At 43.8% G+C, this 15,367-nt stretch overlaps 1 protein-coding gene across 1 annotated transcript; it reads right to left on the minus strand.

Annotated features, from left to right (window-relative positions):
- Nucleotides 1-368: 368 nt before the first annotated feature.
- LOC130876059 (phospholipid phosphatase 2-like) lies at nt 369-12,602 on the minus strand. The gene is made up of 5 exons (XM_057772485.1): nt 12,530-12,602; nt 12,126-12,400; nt 1,096-1,153; nt 734-910; nt 369-529 (listed from the first exon to the last, which is right to left on the minus strand). Exons 1-5 carry the CDS (start codon nt 12,563-12,565, stop codon nt 413-415), a joined length of 663 nt encoding a protein of 220 aa, XP_057628468.1. The 5' UTR covers nt 12,566-12,602; the 3' UTR covers nt 369-412.
- Between the last annotated feature and the right edge of the window lie 2,765 nt (nt 12,603-15,367).

Raw genomic sequence — 15,367 nt, forward strand, 5'->3', positions numbered from 1 at the left:
CAACCCTTTTCACACTTGTGATCCCTGACCCAGGCCAAGGAGAACCGCTCCACCCAGGCAGACAAGCGGTCTGTCCCCGCAGGACCCACAGGGAGGATGCCGACTTCATAAACCATCATAGACCGGTCCATTCCTGGGGCCATGCAGGGATGGCTCTCAAAGAAAAGCCCTTTGTGGTTGGAGACAGCCCTCGGAGCAGGACCTCATCTTATCTTCCTAGGGCACTCAGAGAGCAATGAGGATGGATCCTGCCCACACTCAGGGCCAGTCAGGTACCCAAGACCCTGATCAATGGTCACCATCCGGGACCCTAGGGCAGCTCCAAAGTCAGTAGTGCCTGACCAGGGCCAAGGGGTCAACACGTGACTGACCCACAGGTGGCTTCCGGGAAGAGACTGGGTACTCATAGTGGCTAAGGTCCGTCGCCGAGGGTCAGCGTCAGGGACAGACTGGGCTTGCGCTCCGGTTCCTGGTCCTCCTGGCAGGTCTGGGGCGGCCGGGATTTGAAGAAGTCTGAGACATAGCGGACCTGTGGGGGAGGGGAAAGCAGTGCATAAAGCCGAGGAAGAAGACCAGAGGGAGGAGCCAATGAGGGAGGAGACAATGAGGGTAGTAAAGAAAACCGGGCCAGTGGTGAGGGGCAAGCTCTGGGACGCAGATCAGCAGGCAGAGGTCACAGGAACATTGGGCTCAGGCTGGACAGGTCCTATAGGATGAGGCAGGCAGGGCTCACCGTGAGGCACGCTACCAGGGCTCCCTGCAGGAGGCCGAAGAGGACATCACTCCAGTGGTGCTTGTGGTCGGACACACGGGTGTAGCCCACATAGATTGCAAAGGCCACCAAGAAGAACTGAACCGTGGGCCTCAGCAGCCGTGCCCACTTCCAGCAGAGCCGGGCCTGCACATAGAGCTGTGGGGGCATCAGCCTGCATTAGCTGGGCCCATGGGCGTCCTCTCCCTGCCCAGCCCAACGCAAGAGTCGTAAACCCCCTACCCTCAGGGCCTCCTCAATGTACTCCATTGTGCAGCGGGAAGACCCAGGGCCAGGGGAGGGGAAGCTGGGCAAGGTTCCCTGGGAGGAAGGGAGACACTCACCGCCAGGAACAACATGCAATACATGCCGAAGGAGGAGTGTCCGGAGTAAAAGGAGAGCCTGGGAGGGAGGGCAAGCTGGTCAGTGGAACCCAGAAGGCAGAGCCAAGGGCTCCTTGAGGGGCTGGCAGCCACAGAGGGGTGCAACTCTAAACTATGGGAAGCAGGACTGGAGAGATGACTCAGCAGCTACGAGTCCTGACTGCATTTGCAGATGACCCAAGTTCAGTTCCCAGTACCTACATCATCCAGTACCTACACCAGCTGCTCACAACTACCACAAGATCTGATGCTCTGAGGGCACCAGCACTTACATGCACGTGCACAAACGGAGGGAGGGAGGGAGGGGGGAGGGAAGGACGGAGGGAAGGACGGAGGGAGGGAGAGAGAGAGACCAAAAATAAATCATCTTTAAGATTTATATATCTTTATGTATATGGTGTTTTATTTACATCTATGTCTGTGTGCCACATTCCTGCAGTGCCTGAAAGTGGCCAGAAGGGGGCATCAGATTCCTTGGAACTGAGGCTACAAATGGTTGTGAGCTGCCTTGTGGGTTCTGAGAATCTAACCGAGGTCCTCTGAAGAGCAGCCAGTGGTCCTAAGCACTGAGCCATCTCTCGGGTCTCTTAGCCTGAGGGAAGGCTTACACACACAGGACACTCACCATGGAGTGAACATCTCCCCTCCTCACTCTCACTTCACCAACTCCAACTCCCCGACCTGCTCCTACCTGCTCCTGGAGCAGGCCTGGCCAGCAAGACCACACTGACGGTGGCAATCACCCAATACGGCCACCGTAACCCAGTACTGTCACCCAATACTGTCACGGCCACTGTTGTGACAGCTGGTGGTCCGGGGTACTGATATCACCTCAGCTTATAAAGATATCAGTCACCGCTGCCTCAGAGCTCAAGCAGCAACCTGGGGGCTATGCTTTGGAGGCTCAGAAGGACCCGGCATCCCCAGTGTACCCCCAGAGCCACTCCACAACCTTGGCAGACAAAGTAGGGCTAAGACCCCCTAGCTCCACCCTAGCACCCAGAAAACAGAGAAATGTATGTCAATCCTGTCAACCACCACACTGACAACAGACCCTCACAAAATGGTCGTCCACATTGTTCCCTCAGGGGAGTCACTAAGTAGATGGTGAGCACACTGTCCATTCCGCCCTGGAACTTGGTGTTAGAGAGACTTGCCTGGCATGTGTGAGTCAAAGCCATTGATTTGATCATCAGTATGGCCATAAAGAGACAAAAACCACTGTTTTATAGGAAAATAGATAGAGATAGATATATACATAGATATATTCATACATACAGAGAGAGAGAGAGAGAGAGAGAGAGAGAGAGAGAGAGAGAGAGAGAGAGAAGAGAGAGAGAGAGAGCACATGCGGAGAAAACACACATGCACACACATAGCATGACTAATACACAAGCTGTCTAAGGAGCTGCGAAGATGGTCAGTGAGGAGCCTGCTCTGTCAGAATGAGGACCCGAGCTCCATCCTAGCACTCACGGGGAAAGTGAGGTGTGGAGCACGCCCGTAATCCCGGACCAGAGTGCTCATCTCAGCACTCACGGGACAGTGGGGTGTGGAGCACGCCTGTAATCCCAGACCACAGACTCCATCCTAGCACTCATGGGGAAAGTGGGGTGTGGAGCACGCCCGTAATCCCGGGCCTGGGGAGCTGGAGACAGACAGCTCCCTGGAGCTTTCTGGCCAGTCTAGAATTGTACAGTTCCAGCTTCAGTGAGAGACCTTGTCTTAAAATAAAATGTGGATAGGGGTTTATCAATCTTATTGATTTTTCTCCATGAACCAGCTTTTTGTTTCATTGATTCTTTGGATTGTTTTCTGTGTTTCTATTTTGTTGATTTCAGAACCTGAAGTGACCCTATCCTATACTGATGAATATCTTGCATATCACCTTAGAACCTTCATCTGGCGACGGATCGAGGTAGAGACAGAGTCTCAATTTGGAGCAACGGTCTGAGCTCTTAAGGTCCAAATGAGGAGCAGAAGGAGGGAGAACATGAGCAAGGAAATCAGGACCACAAGGGATGCACCCAACCACTGGGACAGTGGAACTGATTTATTGGGAGCCCACCAAGGCCAGCTGGTCTGGGACTGAATAAGCATGGGTTGATTCTGGACTCTCTGAGCATGGCAGACAATGAAGGCAGATGAGAAGCCAAGGACAATGGCACTAGGTTTTGATCCTAATACATGAACTGGCTTTGTGGGAGCTTAGCCTGATTAGACGCTCACCTTCCTGGACGTAGATAGAAGACCTTCCTCTTCCCGCAGGGCAGAGAATTTGGACTGCTCTTCAGTATCGAGAGGGAGGGGGAATGGTGTGGGGGGAGGAGAAGAGGAGTGGGGATAGGGGGAGGGGAGTGGGGGGAGGGGACAATATTTGGGAGGAGGGAAGGAAAATGGGAAACGGGGAGCAGGTGGAAATTTTAATTAAAAAAGAATAAAAATAAAAATAAAAAAAATAAATAAAATGTGGAGAGGGACTGGAGAGGTGGCTCTGGAGTTAAGAGCACTTCCTGCCCTTGCAGAGGACCAGGGTACAGTTCCCAGCACCCACACAGCTGTTAACAACCTCTTGTAACTCCAGTTCAAGGGGATCTGATATCCTCTTCAGACCTCCATGGACTCCTGCACAAATGTGGTGTACACACATACATACAGGAAAACACACATTTACGTATGGTGGAGAGCAATTGAGGAAGACACTTGCTGACTACTGGCCTACACACACATGTGGACACACTAACACACACACATAAAGCAGTCCAAACGGAGGCACAAGTGCCAAGCTTAGGGGACAGACACTTCAACCAGTCACCGGAAATATCCAGAAATGAGAACATCTGTGAGGACGGAAGGAGGAAACAGAAGCCGAGGAGACAGTCTACGCCAGCCATAGTGACACAAGCCTGTCACCCCAGCACTCGGGAGACTAAGGCAGGAAGACGAGAAGTTTGAGGTCATTCTGGGCTACACAGTGAGATTCTGTCTCAAAAATCTTAAACTGCATTATGTGTAGGGACATAGCCCCACCCATTGGGGGCGTGTTCGCCTCGGGCTAATGTTTACGGATAAATCTGCCGGGCGTGAGCCCAGCAGGCTTTTTCTTTTGCTCCGCTTTTCCGGTACACCGCGGGAACCTATGGTCCTGTAAGTTTATTTCCTTATTAAAGCTGTATATATCTATATAATCTGTCTACATTCATTTGCGCCACCACATTTGGCATCCCAACGTCGGGCTATTTTGCCCCCGACCCGGCACAGGGGGGGCGCAAGCTCCACCTTTCCCGGCTAGTTGCCTGAGCTCAGGAAGGCGATTTACAGCGTGCTCCCTGCTCGCTTTCCCTTCCCCCACTCCAGGCCACTACAGTCGCAGAGCAGCGACCCCCCCACAGAGCAGTTAATAGCTCCCTGCTTCTTCCAAACCCTCACTGCCTGATTTAAGTGAAGCACCCGCGGTTTTGAAGTAAAAGCCACCAACCCCTTCCCTTAACAGGCAGTACAATAATTTTTGTTTTGAGTTAATTGTTTCAGACCGGCTCTGGCTTAGACCACGTGGACTCAGGTGCATTTCTTTAGCCACCACTGGCAGGAAAACTTCATTACAGGTACATAATTTTCTTTTATAAATAAGAAAAATGTCTGAAAACATTACCATTCAAGACTTTAACAGCCTTTTCAGTTGTACCATGTGGGAGATTTTACAAGAAGTGTCTGTCAGCCCACAGATATGGATCTTTCTGGGATTCGTAGTTTTCCTTGGTACTGTATGGTTTGATAATAGAAATATGATAAAGTCTTTACGAGACGAGGTTGAACGCTTAAAAACAATTGAGAATGACAACAATCTTCTCAAAAATCAGTTTGAAGTTCTCCAGGCAGAGAACAGATCTTTGTTTAACACAACTCGACAAACTGAAAAAAATTTAGAAGAGGTACAGGCTGATGTTAAAGAGAAATTCATTACTATGGAAGAGGGAACAGCTGATTTGGATCGTAAGCTTCAGTCCCTTTCAGTAGGAACTGAAATATTAACGGCTGATATTAAGGAGAAATTCATTACTGTGGAAGAAGGAACAGCTGATTTGGATCGTAAGCTTCAGTCCCTTTCAGTAGGAACAGAAACATTAACTGAGAGAATCAAAACTGCTGAATGTGACAATCGGATTTTGTCTAAAGCTTATGACAGATTGACAGAAAGATTATCTATACAAGAAGGCACGGTATATGCTATAAAACTTATGTCCAAAGATGAGACATTATCTCTAATGGACAAACTTCATACTTTAGAATCCTCAATGAAGGCTTTAGAACATAATTCTGGACAGGAGATTCAGACATTAAAGAAGGCAATGGTGAATAGAATTGAAAAGATTGAGGAATTTCTAAATTCTGAGGAAGAAGAGCAAGAGGTAGAAAGGCATATTTTAACTAAATCTGTGGGTAAATCCCTCCGGGACAATTCCCACAAAGCTCTACCTACAGTTCTACCTGCCTTTCCAGTTGTAACAACTGAGAAAGTAGTTGGTTCCAGAAACCCTAGGGTCATCAAGGAAGATACATGGGAACCTGTCCGTATGAATGATCTCAAAGAAATTAAACAGGCTGTAATGACTTTTGGAATGAATGCCTCTTTTGTTAAAGAGATGCTAAGATCTTGGGCCACGACGAATAGGGTCACGCCCAATGACTGGTTTCAACTGAGCTCTGCTGTCCTTGAGAGTGGAACGCAATTGAAATGGAAATGCTTATTCAGGCAAGAGGCTAGACTTTTAGAACAGCAAGAAAGAGCAAAGGGAATTGAGATTTCCATAGATCAAATTTTGGGAGAGGGGCTATTTTCTGAGCCTCAGGAACAAGCTAATTTGGATGAAAACATACTCTCCGTGTGTACTACAGCAGCCTTAAGGGCTTGGGACAGGGTGCAAGACCCAGGACAGAGGATGGAATCATTTGTCAGAGTTAAACAGGGTCAGAGAGAACCCTTTAGTGACTTTTTACAAAGAATAACTAAAGCTGTACAAATAGGGATATCTGACCCAGAAGCAAGACGTATAATGATCGAGACTTTGGCTTATGAAAATGCAAATGTGGAATGCAAAAGGATTTTGGGACCTTTAAAGCTCAGATCAGCGCCATTAGAAGAATGGGTCTTGCATACACTAGATGTTGATACATTTGACTATGGCACTGAAGCATGGGTAGAAGAAGCAATTTCCAATGGTAAAAGGAGACATCAGAATACCAAATGTTTTAATTGTTGCAAAATGGGTCATATGAAAAGGAATTGTAGACAACGGATTTTCAGAAATAATAATAATGCATCTTCTAGAAATAACAGAAATAGGAGGACTCAGCCTTCAGGTTTATGTAGAAGATGTGGAAAGGGCAGACACTGGACGAATGAGTGCAGGTCTACAAGAGATAGACAAGGCAACCTGATACAGACGGGAAACGTGAGAGGGGGGGCCTCACAGGCCCCCATGGCAAACATGGTTCAGTCATTTCCAGTTACTACAGAGAACGTGACTCGTCAGGACAATTAGAAAGCCCCATGCCTACTGTTACAAGCAATAATGATCAGAAAGATGAGTTCCGTGTGTTTTGGCAAACTTCTATAAATGACCAAAGACCAAAGCTGAGAGTGTGTGTAAATGGCATTTTTATTACTGGCCTGCTGGACACAGGTGCGGATGTAAGTATCATTACCCCAGAATCTTGGCATCCATATTGGCCTCTTCAGAATGTAAATGTTCAGCTCCTGGGAATTGGAACCCTATCTCGAGTAAGGCAGAGCACGAGATGGGTTGAATGTATAGGTCCAGAGGGACAAATAGGAAAATTAAGGCCATATGTAGCCAATATTGCAATGAATTTATGGGGTCGTGACCTATTACAACAATGGAATACCCAAATTAACATTCCTGCTACTTCTAGAGCCTATATTTCTGGGGATAATATTAAAAGATATTACAAACGGAGAAAACCGGCCATTCGGGCTGTACAAGAACAAGCAATTGATGTCCCTTCAGAGATACCAACAGCCTTGCCTTTAAAATGGTTGACTGAGAAACCAATATGGACAAAGCAATGGCCTTTAGCTGAGGAAAAGTTACAGGCTTTAGAACAGTTGGTACAAGAGCAATTAGATGCTGGACATATAGAAGAATCTACCAGCCCTTGGAATTCTCCTGTATTTGTGGTTAAGAAAAAATCAGGTAAATGGAGAATGGTGACAGATCTCAGGGCTATCAACAAGGTTATTCAACCTATGGGCCCTCTGCAATCTGGAATTCCTTTGCCCTCTTTATTGCCAAAAGGATGGCCTCTCATAGTTATTGATTTAAAGGATTGTTTTTTCACTATACCTTTACAAAAAGAAGATAGAGAAAAATTTGCCTTCACAGTGCCTACTTATAATAATTCTCAACCTTTGAGGAGGTACCACTGGGCCGTCCTCCCCCAGGGTATGTTAAATAGCCCCTCCCTGTGCCAATATTTTGTGAATCAACCATTGCAAATAATACGCAAGAAATTTCCCAAATCGATAGTATATCATTACATGGACGACATTTTGTTATCCGATTCAAACATGGATACCTTGAACAGACTGTTTGAAGAAATAAAAATACTTTTACCAAAATGGGGATTGCAAATTGCTCCTGAAAAGATTCAGAAGGGAGATTCTGTTAATTATTTAGGTTATAAAATAGGTTTACAAAAAATTAAGACACAAAAGGCACAAATTCGGAGAGATCGCCTACGGACTCTTAATGACTTTCAAAGACTATTAGGGGACATTTCCAGTCTACGGCCAGCTATTGGGATAACACCTGATCTAATAATTCATTTGAACAAAACCTTGGATGGTGACAAAGATTTAAACAGTCCCAGAGAATTAACAGCTGAAGCAGAAAAGGAACTGACGATGATTGAGGAAAAATTACAACAGGCACATGTGGATAGGGTAAATCCAGAGCTCGACTGTATTCTCGTCATACTACCGTCAAAAATTTCCCCTACAGGAATTTTAATGCAGAGAGATGATATTATCTTGGAATGGATCTTTTTACCACATAAACCAAGTAAGAAACTGAAAACTTATGTAGAAAAAGTCTCTGAGTTAATTATAAAAGGCAAGTTGAGACTTCGTCAACTAGCAGGCATAGACCCAGCAGAAATTATAGTGCCTTTCACTGCTGATGAACTAAAGAAATTATGGGAAGATAATGAACCATGGCAAAGAGCTTGTGCTAATTTCTTGGGAGACATTAATAACAACTATCCAAAAAGCAAGAGGCTTAACTTCATAAAGAGAACTTCTTGGATCCTTCCTCGAATCGTCCGTGATACTCCAATAACTGGAGCCCGTACGTTCTATACTGATGCCAATAAATCAGGGAAGGCAGGTTACAAATCAGAAGACTTGGGTAAGGTGGAACAAAGTCCTTATGATTCTGTCCAGAAGGCAGAATTATATGCCATTCTTATGGTGCTAAGGGATTTTAAAGAACCTATTAATATAGTTACTGACTCACAATATGCAGAAAGAGTTATTTTACATATTGAAACTGCTGAATTTATACCTGATGATACAGAACTAACCTCTTTGTTTATCCAGGTGCAAGATTTGATTAGGAACAGGCTTTGCCCTATGTACATAACACACATCCGATCCCATACGGGTCTGCCAGGTCCTCTAGCACAAGGTAATGCAGAAATTGATCAATTATTGATTGGTAGTGTGCTACAAGCCTCTGAATTTCATAAAAAACATCATGTTAATAGCAAAGGTTTGAAGAAAGAGTTTTCTATTACATGGCAACAAGCTAGGGAGATTGTAAAGAAATGGCCTACTTGCTCTTTCTATAACCAAACGCCACTGCCTGCAGGGGCTAATCCAAAGGGCACCCAAAGGAATGAAATCTGGCAGATGGATGTGTTCCACTTTGCAGAATTTGGCAAATTAAAATATGTTCATCACACCATTGACACGTATTCAGGCTTTCAGTGGGCAACGGCTTTAAGTTCAGAAAAAGCTGATTCAGTTATCACTCATTTATTAGAAGTCATGGCTATCATGGGTATACCTACACAAATAAAGACAGATAATGGTCCTGCTTATGTCTCTAGGAAAATGAAACGGTTTTTTGATTATTACAATATCAAGCATGTTACAGGTATACCATACAATCCTACAGGTCAAGCAGTCATAGAAAGATCAAATCGAACTATAAAGGATATGTTGAACAAACAGAAAGGGGTGGAAAACACCCCCAGAAATAGGTTACATAATGCTTTGTTAACCTTGAATTTCCTCAACGCTAATGAGAAGGGAACATCGGCTGCAGAAAGACATTGGATAATGGAAAAGTCTACTGAACTAAATCAACCAGTTTATTTCAAGGACGTGCTGACCTCACAATGGAAGCCAGGAGATGTGCTGCGTTGGGGAAGGGGATTTGCTCTTGTCTCCACAGGTGAGGAAAAATTGTGGATTCCAACAAAATTGATAAAGGTTCGTTTTGATGAAGAGAAGCCAGTTGGGAAAGATAAATAACAATTCAATCACATGGATGGCAATCATACTGATGGTAAGTAATACAGATAGGTTGGGGGTAGGGTTCTCTTCTTATCTCCACAGGAAAATATCCATCTTCAAAGAATTTAAGGTACCCCTAATATTTAATTACTGATGGAGGGACTTGTTCTGTAAGTATTAATTTATATATATATATATATATATATATATATATATATATGTCTTAAACTTTCTTTGCTTTTCCTCATATCTGTGTCTTTCTTTATATGTCAGTATATGTCCTTGTTGTTAATGTTTAAATTTCCCATAACAAGCAACAAATTTTCCTACAGTAATCTTTGAAGTTTCCAGGATGAAGATGGGGCCCCACAACATCAACTTCATCTGGTTTTTATGACGTCATGAATTTTTTTTTTTTAAAGCACTAATATTAGACCTGTTTTTTGGTACCAACTACAAGAGACAATTTTGAATGGTGCACATTTTTGACAACACTCTGGTCGGACCTTCTCAAAACGCTCTGAGACTAGTTATAATTTTCTTAGGTCAAAGGTTAATTTGGGAATTTTACCATCATTTGCTTTCACAGGACCCCCTAAGAAGAACGTCGCCCCCATGTCAGCTAGAAGCAATCTTAGAGGACGACATCCCCTCTCCCAACAGAGTTTGCCCTCAGGGTTGGGGACATCTTTTAATGGTTGGTTTAGGGTTGAGGGGATGGGGTGATATTTTTTTTGGAAAAAAAAAAAGAAGAAGAAGAAGAAGAAGAGGAAGAAGAAGGGGGTAACTGGTTTTTTGGGATGATTGGTATTTGTGAATTACTGTCTATAGAAAATTGTACTGGTACTGTTTCTTGTATATTGATATGTTAAATATTGAATATGAGTGTTCCTACCTCTATTTTTGTATGAGTATGCTTATAACTTTGTCCATATTGTATTGATACATCTACCATATTACATTGTACATTTCTACCTCTGATACTATGACATTGTTTACAGTTGAAGATCATTGTCTTCATATATTGCACAGTTGTTTATTCTTTTAGTCTTCAAAGTTAGATAGGTATTGAGAATTATATGTTTGTCATATTTATTTTTAAGTTTATCAGGTCTTTTAGTTACATAGAGATTATATTTAGTATAGATAGTATGATCTTCAGCCTCTTCGAAGAGCTGTAGAAAATGACCTTTAATCTAACCTAAAATTTCTATGCCAAAGAGACACAATTACTCCTGGCAACACCACTCTACTCCCGAGAGAACGTTGAGCACCAAAGACACTCCACTGGGAGCTTGTCTTCTTGGCAGAACTGGCCTTTGGGTTAAGAAAAGCCCATACCTCAACTTCTGACAAAGATACAGAATATCCCTAAGTGGATGAAACAGGATTGTCTTATCTTGCCAAGACAGGGTAGGATAGTCCTAAGAAAGTTCCTTGCCTTTAATAATGGTATGCCAGTTATGTTAGGCCTTAGCCAAAGTTGGTTGACTCAACATTGCAAACGAGACTTTGGGTGATTGCCCAGGTAGTCAGTTGTCTCTGTCAATTGTTGCACATTTTGGATATCTCTCGATTGTTAAGTAATCTTTATTCCCTTCTCAGATCTTTGACGGAGTTGAAGATTATATAATTGTAGTTACTCTCTATGTTATTTAGACTCCTTGAGATAGAATGTTTAGCAAAAGTTTTGTTCTCAATATTGTTTGTTATATTTATTATTTGTTATTATTGTATATAGTTGTATTTGGTTTGGTTTTATCTTATTTAGACAAAAGGGGGAGATGTAGGGACATAGCCCCACCCATTGGGGGCGTGTTCGCCTCGGGCTAATGTTTACGGATAAATCTGCCGGGCGTGAGCCCAGCAGGCTTTTTCTTTTGCTCCGCTTTTCCGGTACACCGCGGGAACCTATGGTCCTGTAAGTTTATTTCCTTATTAAAGCTGTATATATCTATATAATCTGTCTACATTCATTTGCGCCACCACAATTATGGGTGTGAAAATGCCCGTAGTATTGAAGGAGAAAAAGCACTGGAAGGACTTATGGCTGATGGGAGCCAACAGACAGAGAGGGGTCAGCGCAGATGAGAGAGTGTGGGTACGGACACACAGGCCACACCAGGCGTGAAAAGCACAGCTCAGAAGAGCAGGATGGGCAGGGAAATGGTGCCCAGAGCAAACAAGCTCACCACAGAGGACCCTGAAGAGGAAAGAACTCAGTCACAAACCTTGAGGCACAAACAGCAGCCAGTCCACCCCTGCGGGGCAGGCCACTGCCTCCCAGACAACTGAATCCTGAGACTACCTGCCCACTATGTGCCTGCACACAGCACAGAGGAAAACCCATGACCAGCTTCTCCGCCTGCCTCTGCTGACAGTTTTTCTCCATTCACCAAGCCCCAGATTTTCTGTCCTTCAGAGCCTTGCCTGGGCTGCAGTCAGTACCCACCTGGCCTCAGTGACGTTGGCAGGGTTGCCCCTGCACACCTCCAGCTGCACATAGTCAGAGCAGTTGACCTGGCTCCAGTCAGGGTAACAGACAGCCAAGAAGCTGGGTCTCAGCCGGCCAATCATGTACTTGGCCAGGTCTGTCCAAGACTGGCTCACGGCGGCCCTGAACAGGAAGGTCCTCAGCACCTTGTAGATGGCGGCCACGTAGTTGTTGAAGTCGGATCGTGAATAGAGACGGTCTGTGTACACCAAGTAGGCCTCCCCCGATGAGACCTGCCAATGGAACAGCTGTAGAGTGCACGGCAGACACCGCTCCCAGGGTGCATCCTGCTAGGGAGCTGGGCCCTACCTACCTCAGGACAGGGCTCAGCCAGCCCCCACCCGAGCACTTTTCCGCCTTACAAGGATGACGGTGGCCGTGATGATGACCCCGGCCATGAGTCCGTGGGTGATCGTGTCTGGACGGTAGGGGTACCGGATAGAGTCATCTCTGCAGTAGAACCCTCGTTTGTATGGTGTGTTCACCAGAGTCAGGATGACGAAGGGCAGAGAGGCTGTGGGAAGCCAGGGAAGGCACACAGTGCAAATCCTGCCCACATGGTTTCTGTCCTGGGATCATGGTCGCTGTGCCATGACCCCATGGGAAACGCCTCGGGTGACTTCTGTTAATGAGCCCAGCTACTGAGCCGCTCTACCATGCTGCACTCTGGCCCCACCTTAGGCCTCCCTCGGGCTGACTCAGCACCAGCAGCCACAGCCTCTACACACCATACTGAAGTACAATGGCTCCTTCCCGTCTCATTCCAGCCCTGATGAGCCACCCATGGGGTCACCGGTGTTCTTCATGGCTCCTGCCGCCTTATCGACAGTTGGCTTTGTCTGCATAGGAACACCAGGTGCCTGATCTAATAATTCATGTAAACAAAGCATTAGATGGTAATAATGATTCGAATAGTCCCAGAGAATCACAGCTGAAGCAGAAAGGGAACTGACGATGGTTGAGAAAAGTTGCAGGAGGCACATGTGGATAGGGTGAGTCGAAATCCTAGTGTCTTTCTTGTCATACTGCCTTCCAGAATTTCTCCTGTGGGATTTTAATGAAGAGGGGAGATAGTATTTTAGAATGGATCTTTTTACACATAAACCAAGTAAAGAATTAAAAACTTGTGTGGAAAAAGTTTTTGAATTAATTATAAAAGGTAAATTGAGACTTTGTCAGCTAGCAGGTGTAGACCCAGCAGAGATTGTAGTGCCTTTCACTACTGATGAAATAAGAAAGTTATGGGAAGACAATGAACCATGGCAAAGAGCTTGTGCTAGATTTTTGGAGAAATTAATAGCAACTATCCCCAAAGCGATTGGCTTAACCCCAGAAAGAGGACTTCTTGGATTCTTCCTCATATCATATGTGATGCTCTGATAACTGGAGCCCATACATTTCATACTGATGCTAATAAATCAGGGAAGGCAGATTACAAATCAGATGAATTCAGCAAGGTGGAAAAAAGCCCTTATAATTCTGTCCAGAAGGTGAAATTATTTGCCATTCTTATGGTGATAAGGGATTTTATAGAATCTCTTAATATAATTACCAGTTCACAATAGGCAGAAAGAGTTATCTTGCATATTGAAACCGCTGAATTTATACTGTTCATAGAGAATTGACTTCATTGTTTATCCAGGTGCAAGACATGATGAGGAATAGGCTTTGTCCTATGTACATGACACACATCTGATCCTATACGGGTCTGCTAGGTCCTCTAGCACAAGGTAATGCAGAAATTGATCAATTATTGATTGGAAGCCTGTTGCAGGCCTCTGAAATTTATATAAAAAAAATCACGTCAATAGAAAAGGTTTAAAGAAAGAGTTTTTTATCACATGGCAACAAGCTAAGGAGATTATAAAGAGATGTCCTACCTGCTCTTTCTATAATCTGCTGACAGAAGGAAAAATGATTATCCACTAAGAGGCATCTAGAAAACAAAATATGGTCTATGAATCCAGGTACTGTTTACACTTACAATTTATACACACACACATATGTGTTTATACCTGGTTTTGAAGTGGCTTTGTACCTCTCTAAATCCAAGCTTGGTAAAATGAACATTCAGAGTTTCTGTCTCATATCAGCAGCCATCTGTTATAAAACAGAAGGAAGACTTTAGAAAAAAATCTACTTTCTCCATGATTATTTTGTCTATATCATATTCTTCATTGTATATATGTTTATATGAATGATGTTTTAAGTTTTCCATGATGAACAATAGATTTTCCCACAGATCCTTTTCCTGCTGTAAACTTTGAAGTTTCCAGGAAGAAGATGAGGCCCCACAGCAACCACTGTACCTAATTGAGATGACATCGTGATATAGACAGTGCTACTCTAAGACCACTTTTTTGGGTACCGGCTCCTGAAATGGTGCACCTTCTTATATTCTGGCAGAACTCCAAATGAGAACTTTGAAAACAAAAACAAAAATTGCTCAGAAATTTTTGCAACTATGCTAGACAGTAATTTTGGTACTTAACCACCACTTAATTTTTGCAGGATTCTATTTAGACAATATCACTCCCATGACAGCAGGAAGTAATTCTAGAAGATGATGTCCCCTATACCCAAAAAGTTTGTCCTTAGGGTTGGGAACACTGTTTAGGGGTTGTTATTATTACTCATACTAGATAGAGGGTTGGGGTGAAATCTATGTTTGTTCAAAGAAAAGAGGGGGGCAGTAATAGTGGGTAATAGAGTGAATACTTGTGAGCTATTATTTATGGATAATTTACATTGCTATAGTTTTTGTATATTGATACAAGTTCAAATTATATTTGTTACTTTTGTTTACATTATTTATACATCTATACAAAGTTCTTTTGTCAGATTGTATGTATGTGTGTTTCTGTCTCGGTTTAGGACATTTTGTATACTGATACAACTTTTAGGATATATATTCATATTGTATTACATATTACTGCTACCTCTGATCAAGATCCTTATAGATGTTTATATTTTGAGGCCATTATTCTCATTTGTTACAGATTTGCTTACAGATTATTTAATATTCTGTCATGAAGTTTTAGTCTTTAAGTTATACAGGCATTAATTATTATAGGTCAATAGTTGTTCATGTTTGGTGTACATACAGTCAGATAAATTAGGTTCTTTAGATAAATAGAGATTATATTCTATCCAGTTAGGTAATCTTCAACCACTTCAAGGATCTGTGGAACATGGCATTT

This window comes from Chionomys nivalis, chromosome 6 (assembly GCF_950005125.1).
Source record: "Chionomys nivalis chromosome 6, mChiNiv1.1, whole genome shotgun sequence".
Taxonomy (NCBI): domain Eukaryota; kingdom Metazoa; phylum Chordata; class Mammalia; order Rodentia; family Cricetidae; genus Chionomys; species Chionomys nivalis.